The sequence below is a fragment of the Carcharodon carcharias genome, chromosome 15 (assembly GCF_017639515.1).
Source record: "Carcharodon carcharias isolate sCarCar2 chromosome 15, sCarCar2.pri, whole genome shotgun sequence".
NCBI classification, from domain to species: Eukaryota; Metazoa; Chordata; class Chondrichthyes; order Lamniformes; family Lamnidae; genus Carcharodon; species Carcharodon carcharias.
The window spans coordinates 56,765,992-56,790,707 of NC_054481.1; the positions used below are offsets into that span (position 1 = coordinate 56,765,992).

The following is a 24,716-nucleotide window of genomic DNA, read 5'->3' on the forward strand; positions in this document are numbered from 1 at the left end:
CCTCTTTGCAGCTCTGGTAATTGAAACAATAAGCTCTATATTTAGTCATGGTTCATAGATAATCAGTTCCATATATTTCCACAACTTTTTAAGTTTACAGCTGTTTTACTCAAGCTTCTTTTAGTCAATTCCTGTGACCATTATCAACATGATCCCAAAGCCCAACAGGTAAAAGCTGCTGCTGATTTGGGGGCCCATTACAGGGTAGTGGGGACACAAAGTTGCAGCTACAATTCGCCACATGCAAGTTGAATATTTCAGTCAGTTGGTAACGAACAGAAGGGACACAAAAGAGAGATGAGAGAACAGTATAAAAGAGAAAGAGAGACACATATGCAAAAGATTGGAGAGGGGGTGGGGGAAGAGAGAGAGGGGGGGAGAGAGAGAGAGAGATGGGGAGTGGGACAGAGAACCAGACAGATGAGAGAGAGGAAGAGATTAATCACTGCAGAAATATACCACTCGAAACAATACATCTCGATCACAACACAATGGTCAACTCTGATTTTAAGGTTTGCAGCTTTTCCTCTCAGATGCTCTGTAGAACTGGCGTCAGGGTCTGGCTCTGTATTGCATTGCAGGTGCATTGCACATCAAGGACACATGCAATGCAACTACAATGCACCACAGCTGCAGCCATTCATCCAGTCGTGGATCGTTGAGGCAAAAAATGCACTGAGCATTCTGACCATTGCTAAATGGATTCTACATCTTGGTGTTTTCCTTCTCTCTCCCTTTGTTCGAAAAACTTGGGGGGTTGGGGGGGGGAAAAAGCTACATTATTACCACAGAATACAAGATACATAACTGTGACTGTAAATATCTATTGGTCTTGACTGCATACCTCTACCATTTTTGCATCTCTTTAGGGTAGAAATTAGGGTAGAATAAACTAAAGGGCAAAGCTTCTTCCAGCCAGTGCAAAAAGCACTGCCAATTTGGATTACACTCCAACAGATAGCAATATAAATGTGAGTTTTTTAAACAAACCTTACTCCCCTTTCCCACATTTCTGATGAGCTGAAAGGAACCGTAACTGATGGTTCAGTGATGTGTATTGAGCTATAGAGATCAGGAAAGTCCCAGGTTTACTCTCTGGTCTCATCTGTGCCAAATTAGTTGATCTCAACTGCAACAGCATTGGGAGTGCTATGCTCAATTTTTGTGTCCCCAATCCCCTATTGCTGATCATATCCTCTGCTGGTTATACATATGGACGTCATGGTGAGGAAAGGATGAGTGAGTACTGTGATGCCCCCCTATGCTTGAATAGCCTGTTGATACTTATTGTCTTTGTTCACACCTGAACAGTGACCATAAACAATGAATTAAAAAAGACAAAAGGTAGAACCAAAATTCAGCATATGTCTGGATCCTCAGCTAGAAAAAAAGCATATGGGGAGGTTGAAGAACAAACTATCTGAAAACCACTGACTCCAAATATACAAAAATATAATCCAAAGCATGCTGTACTCCAAGGAATGCAAATAAATGCCTGGCTCCCTCATTCCATATATGAAGCACACTGCCTTTTGAATCTCTGTCAGAGTTCTGATGTGAGGCTAGGCGGTGCTTAACTGGAACAAAGATGTTAAAATGGGGACAGGGAATGAGGGGAAAAATGGAAAGGAAAGGCAGCTGCCTACAAACACTGAATTGAGAGACTTCATTTTTCAGTGGAATGCTCTAGTGCTTCTCACAGCATTTTTGGCTTATTATACAACAGCAAAACATGCCTGGCACTGCTTTAAAAACACAGAGCAGCAGCTCCTGATTGGCATGGATATATTGTATCAATGTTTCTAAGTAGATACCACTGTTGAGACTCAATTTCCTGCTCTCTCCCTGCCCCATCAACGTCCTCTTTCCATCCATGCTCAGATAAAACGTGCTCTAATCGTAGACCACAGAAATATTTCAGAGGAAAGTGAAGGTAGATTTTTTTAAAAATTGCACAAGATATATGAGAATAAGTATGTTATACTGTAAGTGCTTACTCCCACATTAAATGCTCTTTAACACTTTCCTACCTAAAGTCAACAGTAGACAAAGAACACTCACTCTCCAATGGCAACTGCAAACTGTTTAAAGGTTTCAATGGAAAGATGTTGAGCAAAGGCTGCAGTATCTCCCAGCAGGGAGGAGGGAGGATTGCCAGGCTGAGTCACACCTAAGTGATCTCTAATACTACTTGGCAGCCAGCTTGGTAGCAGCCTGAACAGGGAAAAGAGAAATTTAAAATATATATATAGAAGGCAACTTACTCACAAAATACTCTCTATAAGTAACACTTAAAACACAAAAATGTTAATCATTTATTCGGTTGCCTGAAGAGATCAGTTTATTTTTTGGGCCAGGGGTAATTAAAGAGAAAATTGATAAGTATGTCACAATGCTAAGAGGATGTTTAGGCAGTGTACAGAAAACATACAACAAGGTTTCACCCACCCCCATGATGTTTCTTCTGTTAATCATAATGAAGGATGTTAGCACTGGAAACCAAGTAATTTCTCTGCTTTTATTGTAATCACCCATGTCACATACACCAGGATTCCAAGGCTTACCCTTACCTTGTCAATACTGCTGCTGCTGGGGGGCGCCATGTTGAGGCTGTCCCGCAGGTATCCACTGGCCTTCTCACAGTGCACGAGGCTCATTTGGCAGCTGTCCTGTTTACCCAACATGGCACGAATGCCTTTAAATGCAAATAGCGCTGCTTTTGGCAACTGGCTCCTGCAAGAGATTAACACTTAAGAATCAAGCAAGATTCTCCAAGGAAGCCAATGACTAATAATGCAGATGGGTATGTAAAATAAACTCCACTGGAGATGGCATATCGCATGTCTGTCCAGCTTGTGTGGATAACCTATGAAAAGCATACAGGTCATTACACAGTAGCAAACTCCATGCCTTTAACAAGATATTAAAATGATGGTTTCCACCTCTTCTATATTCAACCAACCAGAGGCCTTTATCAATTAAAAGAGGTAATAAGTACTCCCCCATTCTGAAAGGGACACCACTAATAAACTGTAACAAAAAAACTTTAAAGAAAACTTAACAAATCAAATTTAAAAAAGGACTCTTGAATGCGATAATGTGTTCCAGTTGCTTGGGAAAGGGGTCTGCCTCTTTTCATTCAACCATTGGTTTAGTCAGTTAAGAGGAACTAAGTGCTCCTTATGAAAGAGGCAGCATTAATAGGTTGCAAGAAAGAACAAAAACTTTAAAAGGAAACTTAACTACTCAAATTAAGATGACATTCCCAGGGGTGAAATTATGGTTTCTGATCATGTAGAAAATAATTGAAATCAATGAATTTCCTTTCTCCACTTGTACCACATAACTTGTGTTATATAACTGGACAACTGTCCTAATCTATTGAAAAAAAATGCATGCATAGTTATCTAGTGTTTTCAAGAATGAAACAGAAGCAATTCTAAACATGTCATATTTATCACTGATTGGTAACTTAATTATGAACAAGGTAATGATCCACTGTGGAAGGATCAGCTTCCTAGAATTTAGACCATACTCCAAAGAGATCATGAGTGAGTATTTTCCCCCTACACCCATCCAATTTGAGACAACAGACAATTCCACTCAGTAATACTGAATTTCTAACACTAGAGGAAATTTCTACAGCTATAATGTTTGAGGCCCACTTAGTGGTAGAAACCTAGTACTGCAGCAATACACAAGATTAATTAAGTGCCTTTGGTGCAGCATAGTTTGTGCTGATTCAGATCCATCTCTTACAAAACGGGGCCTTAGATCTTTTAAACTTGTGGGTCTGTGAAGCATTCAAGACATCAGTTTGGCTCACCTGGTAATATTCTTAGTTAAAACAACATGATTTAAGATCTTTTGAGTAGATGTAATGTAAACGGGATTATACAGAGAGATTTCAGATAGTGACACTCACTCTGTTGCATGCAGGGTCTTCGGCATGTATTCCACCACTGGATAAAGTCGTTCTGCTGCCTCATCATCACCTTGCAGCCAGTTGATAGCAACAACAATCATGGAAGCCCACCACTTAGCTACTGGATCAGTGCCTATACATGTATTGAAGAGACAGCATTAAAATCATCAGAACTAGCACAGCATAGTCTGGTGTGGTACTAAGCCATAAAAATCAAAAGGATACTGGGTTTAATACTGCTCTGCATGGAGTTATCCAATCTCAGGCCGAGCCATGATATGGATGCAACAATTGTCATCAATGCCCGGACTTAGAAAATGGCCCGAAAATAGATTCAAGCACTTTGGTTTGCCTTCTCTTGCTGGAAAATGTAATATGTATAGATATTGTGCAAGGCCAAGATCAGGCACAGGCTTCGATACTGTTCAATGTCAAAGGGGCTGCTAATATTAACTGTCTAGAGTCATACATGAACAATAGCCTCTTGGGTAAAGCAGGAGCATGCAGCAGTGTAACTGTAGTATCACTGTCCCTGATTTGTATGGTTCAGTACCACATTAGATGAAATGGAATTGTAATCAGCCTAATGACACTCAAGAGCCAAAGAAGGCAATATACAATTTAGAAGAGCATGTGTAGGCTGACCTGTGACAGTTGTCATACTGGAACTGATTGCACAGGCCTGTGTGGTAATTGCGGCAGCATCAGAGCAATCGTTCAGCAGCTGTAAGTATTCAAGAGCATCTGAGAATTCACTGCAACAGAAAGTTGGGGTAATATTGTAAACATTTGCACAGGATCTTGCTCTATTCTGCAATAACATTTAATATACACAAGGTTACTAAATTACTATATAACTGAGATTGGACACAGACTTATGTAAAACTGAGTAATTATATAATTCATGCAACACTGCTATTATGTAATAGGTACAAGGAATGTCACATCTCTAAAACAGTGCACTATTCCTCTATGAAACACTATTATTTATTAAATCCCTGACTGGAGTGACAGACAAAACAACACCCTTTTCTTTGCCTTCAAAAGCTGCAAAGACTGTGTCCATATAGTATCTGCAACAAGATTCAAACTCCAACAGCATAACTCCAGAAGGGTTTATACTGAAAACAAATAGAACATACTGACATGAAACAGATAATGTTTGGGTGGAGGTACTCTTCCGATGTCTCAGCAGGTAAAGAAATGGCATTAAGCCACACTGAACAGGAAGTGCAGTTCTGAGTTGCTCATCTCAGCTAGACTGACGAGGCAGATAAGAGGACTAGAATTGGTCTCTGCACCCCTGGGTTAGGATCACTCTTGAGGTGTTCAAGTGCTCAGCCTCCCAGCAGTGGTCACTGACTCCATTTGGCAAATGATTCCAACACTGCTAGAAGCTCTCTGCTAGCTTGTTCATTCTTCATGCATGGGCCAAGTCAATGAACATTAAATGGATTTCTGGTCTGCTTGTCACTGAAGCTTTACTACAACTTACTAAGTATAAGAAATTGATGGGAATGCACTTTAAAAATCTTATAATATTGACCTGGCTTTTCACTTTTTCACCTTACTTCCTCACTTCCTATCTCGTCAACTGCAATTTGTAACAACGCAGCACACCAACAGATTACATGGAGTTGCTCACCCTCCCTCTCCCGTCACTTGCTTGCTGTTCTCTGGTTTGGCAATGCAATATAACGCTTTTTCCAGCAAATGCTCGCGGAAAGCCTGAGTCACCTGAGCCAATGGGTCGACTAGAAGAGAAAAAATAAATAACTTAACACATTTAAAACACAATAACCAGTGGCTGATACTTTAAGGAATCCCGGCAGCAACTTTTTGCTTTGGATCATTGTGGACAAAACCTTCAACCACCCCTTGTAATCACCTTCCCCCTGTCAATCATTCTTTTCGTGTTTATATTTTCTCTGCAAAGGTCTGTGTGTCATTTTCTACGTTAATGCCACTATGCAAATGGAAGTTGTTGTTATTACTGGCACAAATCTGGTTATTTCCAGGGCTGAATATTTGCCCTCACTTCTTTCACATAGTTTTAATTCTGCTGTTCCTTTACTCTCTGATACCAAATCAAACATGATATGACAGTGTGTATTATAAAAAACAATGCTGGATTTATTAAGCAGCTCAGGCAACATCTGTGGAACCTGGTGAAAGATCATGACCTGAAACATTAACTCTGCTTCTCTCTCCACAGATGCTGCCTGACCTGAGTATTTCCTGCATTTTCTGTTTTATAACAAAAGGATTACCTGAGTTTCCAGTAATACTGTAAATGCTGTCTTTTGGGGTGTTTTTTACACTCCAGTCTTCATCAACAAAGAATCTGTGGCCTAGAGGGTGGCACAGCCATTTCATGGCAGGTGGTATGGTACCACTTTGGGACAGGCAGATCTGTCTGGCACTGCTCAGGAAGAAGCGCTACAATAGAATGGGAAATACAAACTTTAAATATGGGGAAGAACAATAACCAAATCAATCAACAAAACAGAAAATAACCTCCCTCGGTGCTACCAATTAAGTTTGAATAAACTGCTGAGTTAGGTGGTCTTTCCAGACAGTGACAAGGGAAAAATCAATCAAAATTTCTGCTCCCGATCACGATCCAGTAAAATCTGCTGCAAGATGACCTTATTTGGCTAAGAGCCCTCGGCTATGAAGTGCTGCTTTACCAACCCATCCTCTTGGTTGAGTAGCCTCTTGGCACTTCCTGTTTGGGCTGACTCGTTAAATGTTAGTGTCTTTTGAAGTGCACACCCCATTATATGTCAGCACCCTCAATGGGGACACAAGAAAATTTGAAGTGTTGAATTATACAAGAAGCTGTCATGTACCTAATATATATATATATATATATATATATATATATCTCCATTAGACTCCACAACACTGTAAACCAACAGGGAGCATTTAATGAAGAGTGAAACCTTCCAATCTCTTTGCTATTATGATTATTTCTTTAATAGTTTACTGGAGGACTCCACAGGGAACCATTTACTGCATTCCTGTCACAGAGCCACTTTTTGGAAAGCAGAGTAGTGTCTTTGTTAAATTCCTCACCTTCTGCTGAGTTCCTGACATTAGCCAGGGAGACACTGAGCAGAAAGCCAGCAGTTGAGAAACTCGTTTGGAGGAGGTAGAATTGGATAGGCATCTTTACTGGGCCTTGCAAATCCCATGGCATCTGTCCCTTGACAAGGACTGGTCATGGGCTGGGAGCAAGTCTCTCCAACACTCAGCCACAGCAAGTGGGGCTGTGGTGAGGGTGGGGAGGAAGGAATGGCTGTACACCTGATAGAATGGTATGCAATATCATAAACTTCTTCTAAAACACTAAATAGATATCACTGAGAAAATAAGAGCTTCTACTTTTAACAACCAAACATACAATGCTTGTCAGAAACATTAACAGGTGGGAAACTCAGCTATTACACTGCAAACAGAACAGAACTTTCACCATCATAATCTTTGTCATGAAATGTACACTTGCACAGAGCTATACCAGGAAATAGATGCAGACAAGGTTATTTGTATCATTTCTGTTCACTTTCCTGATCTGCTGCTCTACTGCTATTCTCCAGTTATAGCTCATACGTAGTTTCTTCATATTTGTCATGTTGTTCTGTACGTGTGAGAACCTATGTGCTATTTAATACATGTGTCATATCACGCCTCTCAAAATGTTGCACATCGAATGGATTACTCTAAAGTGCAGTGGCTGCACTTATGCACGTATGTGAGGCAAGCATTTTGCGCAAGGATAAATGATTCAAACAGTACAGCATTTGAGTTGTCATATTCAAATTTTACATTTCTGGATTACTTTGCACACTTATCTCTTAAAGGCCACTTGCAGGTTGTTTAATATTTGAAAGGAAAAGGTAGGTTAACCTTCATCTAGAACCCTTAAGAAACACATTAGCCACAGAAAGATCTTTTTCTACAATGTCACGGAGGTAAATAGGTTTGGTTCTAACTTTCTCCAATCGAGGGGATCCTCCTTCCCATAATTCAGTACAAAACATCTAATATATACCTGAATATTACCAAGTATCATAACATTTTTAAAAAGTTATGGATGAGAAAAGATGTCTTCCATTGCTCCAGTTCCTCAACTCAACTTTGAGTAGATTGGTTTTCTAATTCTTCCCCAGTTCTTTGCCTGAAGGCAGGTCCAATCCACAGAATCACTAACTCCACCACAGGTAGAGCAAGGAGGTAGATCTCAAATCTACCCCAACTGCAACAGGGATCAAACCCACATGCTATTGGCACAAGTCTGATCCACATTGGCTGTCCAGTCAACTGAGCCAACTGGCACCCCCAAGGAGTCTGAGTTGCTGTGGCAATGTATGCTTTTACATGCATGTTGTAGTCCAGAGCTATGAACAGAGATGGTAAATGCTCCAATTTTCTTTCCATCACATAGTTGACCAGGATTCTCTTTTGCAATTACAGCCTGCCATTGGCATATGTTGGAAGGGTTTGCAGACTGATACTCAACCTGTCTGGCTGCATTATGAATTCAGCTTCCTTGGCCATCAAGTCCTGGAGTGGAACTTGGCCCTGGAGTTTATAGCTCAGAAGCAGGGATACTACCCACTGCGCCACAAAACCTCCTCTCTTCCCAATACACCTTATGGTTTTACTTTCCAATCATTTAAAGTTTTGTTCTCTGGTCCTACTCTCATACATTTTTGATTCTCTCCCAATTACTAGTTTACATTTCTCAAAGCTGGCTGCTCTTTATGGCCTTCTTTCTCTCTCAACCACCCAGGTATTAAAGCATTTCCAATCTTAAGTCAAAACTCATCTCCACTGCACTCGAGATCAGTCCAGCAGTTCCTGTCTGATGCCCCTGCTGATCAGTTACTCAGAGGGATTTATTATGTATTTTGTGGGTTTTAGCTTTAAAGTTTAAGTTTGATTTGTATTTCTGTATTTGTGTGTTAAGAAAAGGTCAAATTGAGTTTTAGTTTCACTTTAAAAGGTGCTTGCATTTCTAACAGAGTTTTACGACTGTTGCACATAAGCTAAACAAACAAGAGTAGAGAAACTGGGCAGTTGCCTAGCATAGGGGTCCAGAGGGGCAGGTCCCTCCCACAGACACACAAAGAAGAAACTAGAAACAGCATTTGACTTGGAAGCTGTTTGAGTTCAGTTGGTTTTGAAAGCAGCTGTCAGGAGAGACTGGAGCAAAGGGGAGAGATAGCCAGTCCCAAGCTAAAGAAAAGGCTCTGAGAATCCAGGGGAGTGTAACAGGAGGAAGACCCAAGCAGACCTTCTAGTCAAAAGAAGGAACCTGGAAAAGGACTTAAGTGGAGTTAAGAGTCAGGAACAGAGAAAGGCTTCGGGCTTAAAGAGATAAAGGCTTGTGAGAGGCCAGAAGGTCCAAAGAGACAGCTGAAGGTCTGTAACTGTTGCTATGGGAATGTGAAGCAGTGGTGGACTGTTGACAGCTGAGTCAGAGAGACAGTATGCTTGGAAGAAAGCTTGAATGCATGTGGTGACCCAGGGGAGGAGAATATCAGAAGGAGAGTTTGAAATCTCGGAGGTGAACCCTTGCTGAAGGCGTCTGAGAGAAAGCATCAGTTTGGAGACGATTCCAAGGTGAGTTCTTGGAGAGTGGAAATTGGAAACCCTCATGTGAAAGACAGAGCACAGGGAGACTTGTCAGCTAACAGTGTGACAAGTGTCTGGGAGTGGTGGGGGGGGGGGGGGGGGGGGGGGGAGAGAGAGATGGGTAAAGAGTTGAGGAAAGCTTCACAACATCTGGTTGAGGTGGCATCTGTCATTTGGTTTCATAGTGTGGTGTTTCTGACCACAAGTCGCCAGTTGTTTTAGATGGACTGTGTATTTACTGTGAATCTTAGGAGTATAAGATAGTTTTTGTAACTTGTATTAACCTTACAAATCTGTATATATCTGTAAAAGGGATAGTTGTGGGTGAAGGAGTATTGTAATATAGTTCATCTTTTCTTGTTGAATAAATGTTTTATTCTTTTGTTAAAAGTTCATCAGCTGACTCATGATTCTGTTGAATAGCTACCCCCCATGTATATAAGCAATTAAAAGTTAAGATCTATCAAGCTGGATTCCACACTGGGATCAGGCTTGTCCAGGGGTAACATCAGCTGGGATCATAACATGATACACATAGCGTAATGAGGGATTACTGCTGCAACCTTCCCTCCCACTACCACCCCCACAGGGATCACCGGTCCGGCGGGGGACACACACACACAAACCAGAAGGGTGCAATACACAGCAAACAGAAGCAGAAAATAGGAACCGTGGTTGTTTTTTTCCTACATCTAGGCCAGGGGTTTCCATTGCTTAATCCAGCCAGTTCAGTACCCATTGGGAATCTAGCCTCAAACTGTTTTTTTTTCCAATATAGGATTTTCTTTTCAATTCCAACAGGCTTGTTTTAGAGACAAGAGAAACAATGATTATCTAGGTGCTACTCACTGTCATGAAGTGAAGCCTCCTGTGCAAGCTGGTTTTGATCCGGATTGCTGCTGCCACATACATCTCTGCCATGGTGGCAACAGAGACAGCATCTCCGGCACATTCAGCAAGGTTCACCGCACTCAGAGCCATGTTAATTGCAGACAAGTGGCTACCACCCAATTTGCCTGAGAGTTATGGGGAACAAGACAGCCATTAATAACAAATCCATGTGTGTGAATGAAGTAATACAGAAGAAACAACTGGAGAGATCACAAATTAAAATATAAATACAAGTGGCTATCTCCACCATCACCTGTACTTGTGGGGTGGCAGTGATGCTCTGATGCCAAGCTGCTCTCTATGCAATTCTACTAAAGCTGGAGCATGAGGACTAAAGTTCCAGTTTAATTCTAGCGGGCAGTCCAGGGTGACAGGCAGGCCCTCCAATAAAATGCTTTACTCCAGAGGCTAGCGTCCTGGCACGCAAATTACTAGTCTGCTGCAGGTACTTCATCTCTCACCAATAAAGCCAATTCTGGAGCCAACCAGAGAGCAGGCTATATTAGACCTGGTTTTGAGCAACAAGTTAGGATTAATTGATAACTTCATAGTGAAGGCACCCCTAAGTAGCAGCAATCATAATATGATTGAACTTTATATTCTTTTTGAGGGAGAAATGAGTGCGTCCAAGGCTGGTAATTTAAACTTAAATAAGGGCAATTATGAGGGCATGAAAGCAGAGCTAGCTAAAGTGAACTAGCAAATGAAGTTAAGGGATGTCAATAGAAGTTCAATGACAGACATTTCAAAGGGATATTTCAGAATACAGAGCATATACATTCCAATGAGAAAGAGAAATTCCAAGGGGAGGGCCTACCATCCGTGATTAACTAAAGAAGTTAAAGACAGTATCAACAAAGAAAAAGCAATTACACATAGACAGGTGGCAGGTCAGAAGATTGGAAAGAATATAAAGAACAGCAAAGAGTGACAAAAAAATTAAGGAGGGAAAAATTAGAGTATTAGAGAACGCTAGCTAGAAAGATGGATAGTAAGAGTTTCTATAGATATTTAAATAAGAAAAAATAGTTAATAAAGTGAGCGTTGGCCCAAACAGCGTCTAGGGAATTGATAATGGAAAGTAGGAGATGGCAGACGAATTAAACAGGTATTTTGCTTCAGTCTTCACCATAGAAGACACAAGTAACTTCCTGGAATTAGCTGTAAATCAGGAAATGGAAGGGAGGGGGGAACTTGGGAAAATTACAATCACAAGGGAAATGGTATTGAGCAAATTGCTGGGGCTGTGGGCTGACAAATCCCCAGGTCCGGAAGGAGTTCACCCTTCACTTCTTGAAAGAAGTGGCTAGCGAAATAATTAATGCATTGGTTTTAATTTTCCAAAATTCCCTAGATTCGGGGAAGGTTCCATTAGATTGGAAAATAGCAAATATAGCTCTTATATTCAAAAAGGGAGGGAGACAAAAAGCAGGAAATTATAGGCCAGTTAGCCTAACATCTGTCATAGGGAAAATGTTAGAAGCTATTCTTAAAGATTTTAAAGCAGGACACTTAGAAAAATTCAAGGCAATCAGGCAGAGTCAACATGGTTTTGTGAAAGGGAAATCACGTTTAACTAATTTATTGGAGTTCTTTGAAGGAGTCACATGTGCTGTGGATAAAGGGGAACCAGAAAGCATTTGATAAAGTGCCACATCAAAGATTATGGTAGAAAATAAAAGCTCATTGTGTAGGGGATAACATATTGGCATGGATACAAGATTGGCTAGCTAACAGTAAACAGAGAGTTGGCATAAATGGGTCTTTTTCTGGTTGGCAGGATATGACAAGTGGTGTGCCACAGGAATCAGTGCTGGGGCCTCAACTTTTTACATTTTATATAAAATGACTTGGATGAAGTGACTGAAGGAATGGTTGCTAAATTTGCTGACATCACAAAGATAGGTAGGAAAGTAAGTTGTGAAGAGGACATAAGGAGGCTACATAGTGACATAGATAGGTTAAGCGAGTGGAAAAAGATTGGAGTATAATATGGGCAAATGCGAAATCTTTTATTCTTCCTGCCAGAATGAACAAGACGATTACCTAAATGGTGAGAGATTGCAGAGCTCTGAGATTGAGGGATCTGGGTGTCCTGGTGCATGAATTACAAAAGGTACGTATGCAGTTAATTAGGAAAGCTAATAGATTATCATTTATTGTGAGGGGAATTGATTACAAAAGTAGGGAGGTTATGCTTCAGTTGTACAGGGCATTGGTGAGACCACATCTGGAGTATTATGTACAGTACTGGTCTCCTTATTTAAAGAAAGATGTAAATGCATTAGAAACAGTTCAGAGAAGGTTTCCTAGAGTAATATAAGGAATGGGCAGGTTGTTTTATGAGGAAATGCTGGACAGATTAGGGTTGCATCTGCTGGAATTTAGAAGAGTAAGAAGTGACTTAATTGAAACCTTTAAGATCCTGAAGGGTCTTGACAGGGTGGATGTGGAGAGGATATTTCCTCTTGTGGGAGAAACTAGAACTAGGGGTCATTGTTTAAAAATAAGGGGTTGCTCATTTAAGACAGAGATGAGGAGAATTTTTTTTCTCAGAGGGTCATGAGTCTTTGGAACTCTGTTTCCACTGCCTTTTGAGAAAGAGAGTCTTTGAATATTTTTAAGGCAGAGCTAGATAGGTTCTTGATTAACAAGGGGGTGAAAGGTTAACAGGGGTAGGCAGGAATGTGGGGTTGAGGTTGCATTCAGATCAGCCATGATCTTATTGAATGGTGGAGCAGGCTCGAGGGGCTGAGTAGCCTACTTCTGCTCCCAATTCATATGTAGTAGCTGGCAATCACTTTCTTTAGGCCCTGGTATTACATATGGAAAGGTAGCAGATAATCCATTTGTAAATCATCTTTTCAATGGGGCAAACTCATTTAGCAGATAAATTACCTCCCTTGCCCCAGCTGTGCTTTAACTATGTGGGTACATTCAATTTTTTACAGTGAAATTATTGTTGCAACACTGGCATCAATATCCTTTTCTGGTTTTTGGGAAACCAGGAAACTTAGGAACACACTTGGCAGTTCATCAACCCACTGAACTACCAGACTAGGTGTAGGCCCGGTTTCCCTCGTGCCAAGTCACTCCAATGAGGTCGATTATAGAATCAATCCTTTTGTAATCCAGATTAACTTCACTACAAACAGCAAAGAGGGGGTGAGGCACAGAAGTGATTTCAAACTAACTTGCAACCTTTTCTAGAGCCACCCAACATCAGGAGACAGTTTGTAACATTGTTTCTTTGGGTCCATTTAAAATTATACCTCCTCAAAAGTCTGAAAGTCACCTATAAAATTGGTATGTTTTATAAAACAAAGTCCTGGTAATATGGCTATTTTCTTCTATAATACAGGAGAAATATCTCAATCAAATGATCGCCTACTCCTAAACTTTTCTAGATGACTTTTTATGTTTAAAAAAAAACAACATACTGGTTGGCAGTACAATGAACTATGGGGGAGGAGGAATGTAGGTTAGAATTCTTCCCCACTTCCTGATCACTCCACTGAAGCTTCAACACCAGGGAAGTTGCTATGGGAAGATGCTAAGCAGCTCGAGCAGAGAGACAGGCGGGAGACTGAAAAAAAGCACGAGAAAACAAATAGTGACATCACAGCAAAGAAGGAATTTGATTGGTTGGTGAGTACATAGCAAGTGGCTAAGGTTTATTCTATTCCTCAGGTTTAAAATAGTATTGGCACTGTACTTTTGTAAGTTGATTGGCTGGTAAGTGCTTAGCGTTAGGGACAGTGTGTTAATAGCCAGCTTAGAACACAGGAGTTAAGGTAGATCTATAAATAAAAAACAAAAGCTTTAATATTAAAATACAATAATTAAAATAAACATCTAAAACACGTACCTGTGTAGTTAAGAACGTACAACTTTTGGTGGTCAGCGGTACTAACATTTAATAAATACAGTAAATTGTAGCATGGATAGGAATTACTCCAAGTTAATTAAGAAAATTATTAAATTAACTAAATAACATAAGTAACAATGGCAGGACAGGTGTTAAGATGCAGCGGGTGAAATTTGGGAGCTTTTGGACACCACGGCGATCTAGGATAAACAGATCTGCAGAGAGTGTAAGCAGCTAAAGGAATTTTGCTTCAGGATTAAGCCGAACTGCAGACACTGCACGACATAAAGGGAAATACCTGTAACAATTTGTTCCAGAAGACAGTCACACTGCTTTAGGATAGGGTTGTCTGAAGTGAGGGACAGGAGGATGTGACCATGAGTGAGGCAGGCAAAGTGATTGAGCAGACTGTAGTGGAGGAGCCTCAGACTTTGCAGCTGTCAAACAGGTGAAAAGTGCTCACAAAAGCGATGTCTGCAAGGTGGATGTAAAGGCCGGCCATGGCACCATGGTATAGGAAGCAGTTCAAATGGGAGGAGTAGACAGGAATGTAGTCATAGTAGAGGACAGTGTAGTGAGGGGGATTGATGCTGTTCTCTGCAGCAAAGAACAAGAGTCCAGGAGGCTGTGTTGCCTGCCTAGTGCCAGAGTTCAGGACATCTGCTCAGGGCTGGAAAGGAACCTGCAGTGAGAGGGGAGGATCCAGTGGTCATGGTCCATTAGGTACCAATGACATAGGCAGTGCAAGGAAAGAGGTTCTGCATAGTCAGTATGAAGAGCTAGGTACCAAATTAAGTAGCAGAACCTCAAAAGTAACAATCTCTGGATTACTACTTCAGCCACATGCAAATTGGCATAAGTCAAATAAGATTGGAGAGATGAATGGGTGGCTCAAAGACTGGCGCAGAAGAAGTGGCTTTTGGTTTTTGGGGCACTGGCTCCAGTACTGAGGAAAGTGTGGGCTGTACCATTAGGACAGTCAACACCTGAGCCATGCTTGGGATGAGTGTTCTTGCGAATCATAAAACTTAGGACGAAGAAAAGATTTTTAAACTAAATAGTGCAGACAAGGGATCAAATGTGAGAAGATGTGATATATCAAAGAGTAGCGACAAGATAAGAGAGGAAATGATAAACAGACCATGACAGGAAACGACAGAGAGTACAAGTCTGAGAGAAGCCAACAGATAATGCTAGTGGTTACAAAAATAATAAAAGGACAAAACTTAAAGCTCTGCACCTGAATGCACATCGCATTTGAAACAAAACAGATGAACTGATACATGATTCTCATTTATCTCTATTTCCACTAATAGCCATTACAGAGACATGGCTACAAGCTGGGATAGGTTGGACCTGAACATGAAGGTTATGTGACTTTTAGGAAGGATAGGAAGTTAGCAAAAGGCAGAGGGGTGGCTCTGTTAATTAAAGACGACATTAAAACAATTGAGAAGGATGGCCTAAGTTCAGGAAACCAGAATATAGAAGCGATTTGGGTAAAAACGAGGAATTATAAAGGCTAGTCGTTGCTTGTGGGAGTGGTGTACAGGCCCTCTAACAGTAATCACATGGTAGGACAGGATATCAAAGAAGAAATAGTGGGAGTTTTTCAGAAAGGTTTGGCTATTATCATGGGGGATTTTAACTTACATGTAGACTGGAACAACCAAATGGGCAAAGGTAGCATAGATAACGAATTCAGAGAATATTTTCCGGATAATTTTTTTAAGAACAGCATGTTCTGGAGCCAACCAGGGCGCAGGCTACACTAGGCCTGGTATTGTGCAATGAGATAGGAGTAATTCATGACCTCATAGCAAGGGCACCCCTGGGTGGCAGTGATCACAATATGTTTGAGTTTTACATTCAGTTTGAGGGAGGGAAGACCAGTATTTTAAACTTAAATAAAGGGCAATTACGAGGGCATGAAAACAGAGCTAGCAAATGTGAAATGGCAATTTAGGTTAAGGGAAAGGTCAGTAGAGATGCAGTGGCAGATATTTGAGGGATATATCAGAATAGACACATTCCAAAGTGGGGGGATCTATCATCCGTGGTTAATTAAAACAGTTAAAGGTAGTATCAAACTTAAAGAAAAAGCATATAATTGCGCAAAGATGGGTGGCAGGTCAGAAGATTGGACAGAATATTTATCTTTTAGTTATTCTTTGCTTTTTTTTTTAAATTGAGAGAATAGTTAGAGTATGACAGAAAGCAAGCCAGAAACATAGAGAAATAGTAAGAATTTCTTTAGAGATTTAGAAAAGAAACGAGTTAACAAAGTGAACGTTGGTCCTATACAAAGTAAGTTTGGGGAATTAATAATGAAAAATAAGGAGGCGGCACATGAAGTGAATAGGTATTTTGCATTGGTCTTCACTATAGAGGATACAAGTAACATCCGAGAAATAGCTATAAATCAGGAATTGGAAGGGAGGGAGGAACTCAAGAAAAATACAATCACCAGGCAAGTGGTACCTAACAAACTGATTAGAATTTCATCCTAGGGTCTTAAAAGAAGTGGCTAGTGAGATAGTTCATGCATTGATTTTCATTTTCCAAAATTCACTAGATTCAGGGAAGGTTCCATTAGTTTGGAAAATAGTTAATGTAACTCCTTTATTCAAAATGGTTGGGAGACAGAACGCAGGAAACCTTGGGCCAGTTAGTTAAACATCTGTCATAGGGAAATGTTAGAATTTTTTATTAAAGGCATTCCAAAAGGGCACTTTGATAAATTCAAGGCGATCAGGCAGAGTCAATATGGTTTTGTGAAGAGAAATCATGTTTAACCAATTTACAGGAGTTCTTTGAGGAAGTAACATTTGTTCTGGATAAAGGGGAACCTGTGGGTGTACTGTATTTAGATCTCCAGAAGGCATTTGATACGGTGCCACATCAAAGGTATCACGGAAATTAAAAGTTCATGTTGCAGGCAGTAACATATTGGTATGGATAGAAAATTGGCTAGCTAACCGGCAACAGCAAGCAGACATAAATGGGTCATTTTCTGGTTGGCAGGATGTAACAAATGGTGTGCCACGGAGATCAGTGCTGGGGTCTCAACTCTTCACAATTTATATAAATGATTTAGATGAAAGGACCAATGGTATGGTGGCTAAATTTGCTGACGACACAAAAATAAGTAAGAAAGTAAGTTGTGAAGAGGAACAAGGAGGCTACAAAAGGAGATAGATTAGGTCAATGGGTAAAGATCTGGCAAATGGGGTATAATGTAAGAAAATGTGAGGTTGTCCGTTTTGGCAGGGCGAATGAAAAGAGGCAGATTATCTAAATGGTGAGAGATTGCAGAGCTGAAATGCAAAGGGACCTGGGTGTCCCAGTGCATAAATCACAAAAGGTTAGTATGCAGATGCAACAAGTAATTAGCAATGTTAATAGAACGTTATCATTTATTGCAAGGGGAATTGAATACAAGAGTTGGGAAGTTATGCTTCAGTTACATAGGGCATTGGCGAGACCGCATCTGGAGTACTGTGTACAGTATTGGTCGTCTTATTTAAAGAAAGATGTAAATGCATTAGAGAAGGTTTGCTAGCGTAATACCTGGAATTGGTGGGTTGTCTTCTGAGGAAAGGCTTGCAGGTTAGGCTTGTATCACAGGAGTTTAAAAGAGTAAGAGGCAACTTGATTGAAACATATAAAATCCTGAGGGGACTTGGCAGGGTGAACGTGGAAAGGATGTTTCCTCTTGTGGGAGAATCTAGAACTCAAGGTCCACTGTTTCAAAATAAGGGGTCACCCATTTAGGATTGAGATGAGGAAAAAATTCTCTCACAGGGTTGAGACTTTGGAATTTTGTCTCAACCAGTTTTTGAGGAAGAGAGCCCTTTGAATACTTTTAAGGCAGAGAGAGAGAGATTCTTGATAAGCAAGGGAGTGAAAGGTTATCAGGGATAGGCAGGAACGTGAGGTCAAAGTCAGATCAGCTGTGATCTTATTGAATGGTGGAACAGGCTCAAGAGCCGAGGCACACTCCCAATTCATATGTTCGTATGGCAGCAAAGGTCGACCATCAGTTTTGCCAGCTGTATGGGTTGTGCAGCCCAGCAAGAGACCAATGACAAAAAGTAAAGGGATCCATGCTCACTTTCAAAAAAAGCAAAGTGCAGTTATTGAATTGCCAGCTCTTTGCTGTCCATCTGAGTTACTATGTACAATTCTGACTCCCTACTCAATGGAAGGCCACCAAGTACCAAGGGGGGCAGCACTTCTGTTGTCCCAATAATACATTAAAACACAGCCCCGTCTGCTCTCTTAGATGTATGCAAAAGATCCCATAGCATACGTCATCTATCTCTGTTGCTTCTGGGACAGTCTGCTACCTCTCCTACATTAGAAAAGTGATAACACTTCACAAAGAACATCATTGAGTGTCAAGCATTGCGGGCAGTCCCGATGTCATACAAGGATACATACACACACGTACACACGCATTTACAGCAGGGATCATTGGACAGTAAACATGAATGGGAAGCCTAATGGACTTTTAAATCTCCTCACTCCAACTTTACCAAGGCCAGCTGTAGCACTGCAAGTGATATTCTAATCTGGACTTTTGAATTCACTAGACCAGGACTCTGTAGTGCAGGAATAGCATTATCACCAACCCAGTTTTGATGTTATTTAGAACCTTGTGAATGGATGCAGTACCCAGTGAAACAAAACAATTGTCAATTACATTCTCACTCTAGTGTTGTGAAATACTGAAACTGTCTGGTTGTCAAATGTTTGCAGCACCAACTGCAGAAGCTAATCTAGAGCAACACTATTTTCTTTGCTTACAGGACAATAAGTGCAAATGTTGCTATTTCAAAAGGCTTTCAATTTTAAACAGAACACACACCAGTCATGTGGAGCTGTTGCAGCTTGTGATAGACCAGTGCTGCATCCCGGGTGCTCTTCCTCATGTCATCCTTCAGCTCCTTGTTCTGCCTGAAGCCTCCAGCCCGTGCTGCGAACCAGCGCCCAACCCACAGCCGCTGTAGAATGTGCCGGATGACATTCCACATCAGGCTGCAGGCAAAGTCCAAGTTAGATGTAGGCAAAGGACGCCCCAATGCCTTCAAACAGGTCCAGAGATTCTGGGAAGCTTGAGCAAAATCTCCCTGGCAAAAATAAAATGAGGAAAACACACTTTCTACTAAGATTTCAAAACATTAATTCTCTTTTTAAGAAATAAATCTCCAATTTTCTCCCCATGTCAACTGAAACCAGTTGATTCTGTTGATGTGCAGTTTCATGGTGCTAGAATCCCTCCAAGTGAACATACTTCACACATGAAAATATTGGGTTTTTTGGAGGAAGATACATAGAGAAAAATACAAATTGCGCCTAAATTTGAATATTAAGTTTTTATAATGCCCACAACTAACTAATTTCCTCAGACCTGACTGACGCCATACTGTAGAGGAGCGATATCGTTTCCATAACTGAATGCATCTTAGGCTTTTTGTCTGATGTATATCCATGGGGTAAAATTAGTTGCTTAAAATTTATGAAATGATTCAAGGCAGCAATCTTCAAACAAAGTATTGTTGGTGACAATTAAGCAACGATAAATTTAAATTTACATGCAAGAGCAAGGCCACAGGCTGGACAGCAGAATTATCTTCGTGTGGACTTTTGGAGACCTGCACTTGAAAATGTTATTCTTGTTGACTTATGTCAACTTCATGAATTTAACCAAACATTACAATCTTGTTCCAGAGTAAAGAAAAAGTAGTACTGTACCTAGAGAATGCTAAATCTGCACTTGCCTCAATTCTAATTCATTCTCAATTTTAATTCATTCACAGGATGTGGCTTTGCTGGCTGGACCAGCATTTATTGCTCGTCCCTAGTTGTCCTTGAGAAGGTGGTGGTGAGCTGCCTTCTTGAACTGCTGCAGTCCATGTGTTGTAGGTACACCCACAGTGCTGTTAAGAAGGGAGTTCCAGGATTTTGACCCAGCGACAGTGAAGTAATAATGATATATTTCCAAGTCAGGATGGTGAGTGACTTAGAGGAGAACTTCCGGGTGGCGGTGTTCCCATCTATCTGCTGTCCATACCTTCTAGATGGTAGTGGTCGTGGGTTTGGAAGGGGCTGTCTAAGGAGTCTTGGTGAATTCCTGCAGTGCATCTTGTAGATAGTACACCGTGCAGCCACTGTGTGTCGGTGGTGGAGAGAGTGAATGTTTGTGGATGTGGTGCCAATCAAGTGGGCTGCTTTGTCCTAGATGATGTCAAGCTTCTTGAGTGCTGTGGGAGTTGTACTCAGCCTAGCAAGTGGGGAGTGTTCCATCATAGTCCTGATTTGTGTCTTGTAGATGGTGGATAGGCTTTGGGGAGTCAGGATGCGAGTTACTCGTCACAGGATTCCTAGCCTCTGACCTGCTCTTGTAGCCACTGTATTTATATGGCTAGTTTAGTTCAGTTTCTGGTCAATGATAACCGCCCCCCCCAGGATGTTGACAGTGGGGGATTCAGTGATGGTAATGCCATTGAATGTCAATGAGCGATGGGTTAGATTCTCTCTTGTTGGAGATGGTCATTGCCCAAGCACTTGTGACGTGAATGTTACTTGCCACTTGTCTGCCCAAGCCTGGCTATTGTCCAGGACTTGCTGCATTTGGACATGGACTGCTTCAGTATCTGAGGATGGTGCTGAACATCGTGTAATCAGCAGCAAACATCCCCACTTCTGACCTTATGATGTAAGGAAGGTCGTGATGAAGCAGCTCAAGTTGGTTGGGCTGAGAACACTGCCCCAAGGAACATTTGGAGTGATGTCCTGGAGCTGAAATGACTGACCTCTGACAACCACAACCATCTTCCTTTGTACTAGGTATGACTCCAACCAGTGGAGAGTTTTACCCCCGATTCCCATTGACTCCAGTTTTTCTCAGGCTCCTTGATACCACACTGGGTCAAATGTGGCCTTGATGTCAAAGGCAGTCACTCTCACTTCACCTCAGGAGTTCAGCTCTTTTGTCCATGTTTGAACCAAAGCAATTTCACAAAAAAAAGGACATGTCAAACCCAAATCTTTAACTTATCCACAGTAAATAATTCTTACCCTTGCTAGGTCCAGATCAGCCTGCTTGCGATGCCTCCAGAACAGGACAGATGATTCAGAGTGCAGTCTAGTAACTGGTTCACCATAGACAAAGATCTTAACAAATACGAACAGGACAATTATCCCATTAATTAACCAGAGGATCAATGTTGGCCAGATCCAACCAAACCAGCTAGAAGTATCTGCCAGAAAGAACAAAAACAAAATTACCAAATTTATTTGCTAGGCAGTGGGGTTACTTCCAATAGCAGTAACTTAAGGTGTCACTGAACAAAAACAAATCATTTGGGCCCATCAGGGCAACTTCTTTAATGAAGGAGAATGTATGCCATCACTAATTTTAACCCATCTATGTAACCACGGAAGAAAAATCTTCACAAATATTCCCCAATTCCACCCCCCTCACAAAGGTTGAGGACAAAAATGCTTAATATTCAAATCTCCACCACTCAATCCTGATTTTCTGTTGCCGTCACAGATAACATACCAACATGTGAATCACTGTTACAGGGTGTGTGTTTGCTGACTGGTCTGCAAAGGCAGAAAAGGGACAGACTTTGATTCAACTCTGTATTATGTGAAAAGGGAGGCTGAAATCAAAGAGGTTGACTTTTCCAAATCCTTACTGTCAGTCTTTTAAATTGTCTAATGGTAGACAACAGGAAAGATGTACAATTAAATGCTGATGGACGTATAGAGGAAAATCAGGATGCAAATGGCAAGAAGACTCAACTTAAACTGCTGTTCTCAATTGTCAACTATTGGAGGCTTACAAAACTATGTTGACCGGGACCTGGACAATGCATTTGTAAGGCATTTACATTAAAACTAGCTGCAGTACAAGTTTTATGTTTATCATGATACAACAAGTCAAAGGGATTGCAAATCTTTTTTACTGGAAACACAAATCAAATCTACTCTTTTAACACAGGGAACAGGCAAAAGTTTTTAAATTAATAGGATAATATGTGATGCTGAGGATTGGAACATTATATTCAATATCACAGAACAAAGACTGACAGAGGTTTGAATTGCACTCCAAGGCATTCCTCCGGAGATGAAGTGGACCCCTCCAGCAGGGACGTATGGGAAGACTAGAGAGCAGAGTCTGCACTGAATGGTGCCCAACACCACCCAATTCGTTACAAGGGACACTGGCTGAGAGCAGGCTGTGTCTATCCTCTTTGCTCAAGGCCTCAGACCAAACATGAAGCAGGAATAGGCACATTACATTCAAACATACAGCAAAGAAATTCAGCCAAACTGGTCCATGCTTATGTTTATGATCCATTGAGCCTCCTCCCATTCCTTTTCACCTAAACCTATTATATCCTACTTTTCTTTTCTTGCTATATAACACAATAATAAATCAAAACTCATGGATCTCAGGATGTCCTGGTACATGAACCACAAAAGGTTAGTGTGCAGGTATAGCAAGTGATTAGGAAGGCAAATGGAATATTGTTTCTTGAAAGGGGAATAGAATATAAAAATAGGGAAGTTTTGTTACAATTGTGTGTTGGCAAAGGGCTATCTTATGAGGAAAGGTTGAACAGGTTGTATTCATTGGGGTCTAGAATTTCTTATTGAAACATAGAAGATCCTGAGAGAACTTAACAAGGTGGATGAGAGCATGGTTCCCCTTACGAGAAACTAGGACGAGGGGACAATTAAAAATAAGGTGTCTCCCATTTAAGACAGATATGAGGAGAATTTTCTTTTCTCAGAGGGTTGTTAGTCTGTGGAATTCTCTTCCCCAGAGAGCAGTAGAGACAGAATCATATGACTATTTTTAAGGCCGAGTTAGATTGATTCTTGATTGACAAGGGAGTCAATGGGTATAGAGAGTAGACAGGAAAGTAGAGTTGAGGCCACAATCAGATCAGTCATGATCTTATCAAATGGCAGAGCAGGCTTGAGGGGCCAAGTGGCCTTGCTCCTGCATGCTCCTACTCCTAATTTGTATGTTCATATGCGTGTAACTCCTCTGTTCAGAAATGTTCCCTTGGATACATGTAGTTTTATATTTTTTTAACATTAAAATCTCCAGAGATAATCAGTCCATCAGTCCAAACTACCAGCTTTATGTCAGTGCTGTATTCATTGCTGTGCAAGTTCTTCACCTGCTTTTTAAAAAAATTATTCTTTCACGGATGTGGTCATCACTGGCTAGACCAGCATTCAGTGCCAACCCCTAATTGCCATGGAGAAGTTGGTGGCGAGCCGCCTTCTTGACCCGCTGCAGTCCATATGGTGTCGGTACACCTAGCGTTGTTAGGAAGGAAGTTCCAGAATTTTGATCCAGCGACTATGAAGGAACGGCAATATAATTCAAGTCAGGATGTGTATGGCTTGGAGGGGAACTCCACTCACCCAGGCAAGTAGAGAGTATCCCATCACACTCCAGACTTATGCCCTGTAGATGGTGGACAGGCTTTGGGGTGTCAGGTGGAGAGTTACTCACTGCAGAATTTCCATTCTCTGACTCGTTCTTGTAGCCACAGTATTTATATAGCCGGTCCAGTTAAGTTTCTGGTGAATGGTAAACCCCCCCAGGATGTTGATAGTGGGAGATTCAGTATTGGTAATGTCTTTGAGTGTCATGGGAAATGGCTAGATTCTCTCTTGTTGGAGATGGTCACTACCTTGCACTTTAGGTGGCAAGTAACATTAATGTCACACATCAGCTCAAGACTGAATGTTGTCCAGGTCTTGCTGCATATGGGCATGGGCTGCTTCAGTTACTGAGGAGTTGAGAATAGTGTTGAATGTTGTGCAATCATCAGCGAACATTCCCCACTTGACCTTTACGATGGAGAGATGGTGATTGATGAAGCAGCTGAAGATGGTCAGGCCTAGACACTACCCTGAGGAACTCCTACAGCAATATCCTCAGATGGGTTTAAACAATCAACAAGTCCACTTCTGGGCCTTGCCTGATCTGCTATGTTGAGAGAAGAGCCATTCTTTTCATGATGTTGGATCTCAGCTGGAGAAACTCCTCTGCCAAAAATAAATTGTTCCATCACTACCTACTTTTTGATGGGGACTATTCATAAAGCAGGTAAAACAGACATCAGGTCAAGCAGTGCACAAAATGGTCTCCGTGTTCCCATCACCTCCAAACTAGTCTTTAGAAAAAAAGTCCATAGATAGTGTACTCAAAGCCACAGCTGATTAACAGTGCAGAGACAAACAGTTTGTCTTGTCTATTAGAAGTGAGACTGTAACAGATTCTGTGTACAAGCTGATCACTAACTGTCCTCTATGATATCTTAAAAACTCTCTGCAGTCTTGCTTATATGGTGC

At 41.1% G+C, this 24,716-nt stretch overlaps 1 protein-coding gene across 1 annotated transcript in view; it reads right to left on the bottom strand.

Moving 5' to 3' along the window:
• srebf1 (sterol regulatory element binding transcription factor 1) overlaps positions 1-24,716 on the bottom strand; it is a 48,468-nt gene that overhangs the window by 4,663 nt on the left and 19,089 nt on the right. Inside the window, exons 9-16 of the mRNA XM_041206560.1 lie at positions 21,408-21,589; positions 19,195-19,456; positions 10,415-10,581; positions 6,196-6,364; positions 5,571-5,679; positions 4,571-4,680; positions 3,926-4,058; positions 2,571-2,733 (exon numbers count right to left, since the gene is read on the bottom strand). Of these exons, the coding sequence (XP_041062494.1) occupies positions 2,571-2,733; positions 3,926-4,058; positions 4,571-4,680; positions 5,571-5,679; positions 6,196-6,364; positions 10,415-10,581; positions 19,195-19,456; positions 21,408-21,589 (1,295 nt within the window). The remainder of the gene's footprint in view (positions 1-2,570; positions 2,734-3,925; positions 4,059-4,570; positions 4,681-5,570; positions 5,680-6,195; positions 6,365-10,414; positions 10,582-19,194; positions 19,457-21,407; positions 21,590-24,716) is intronic.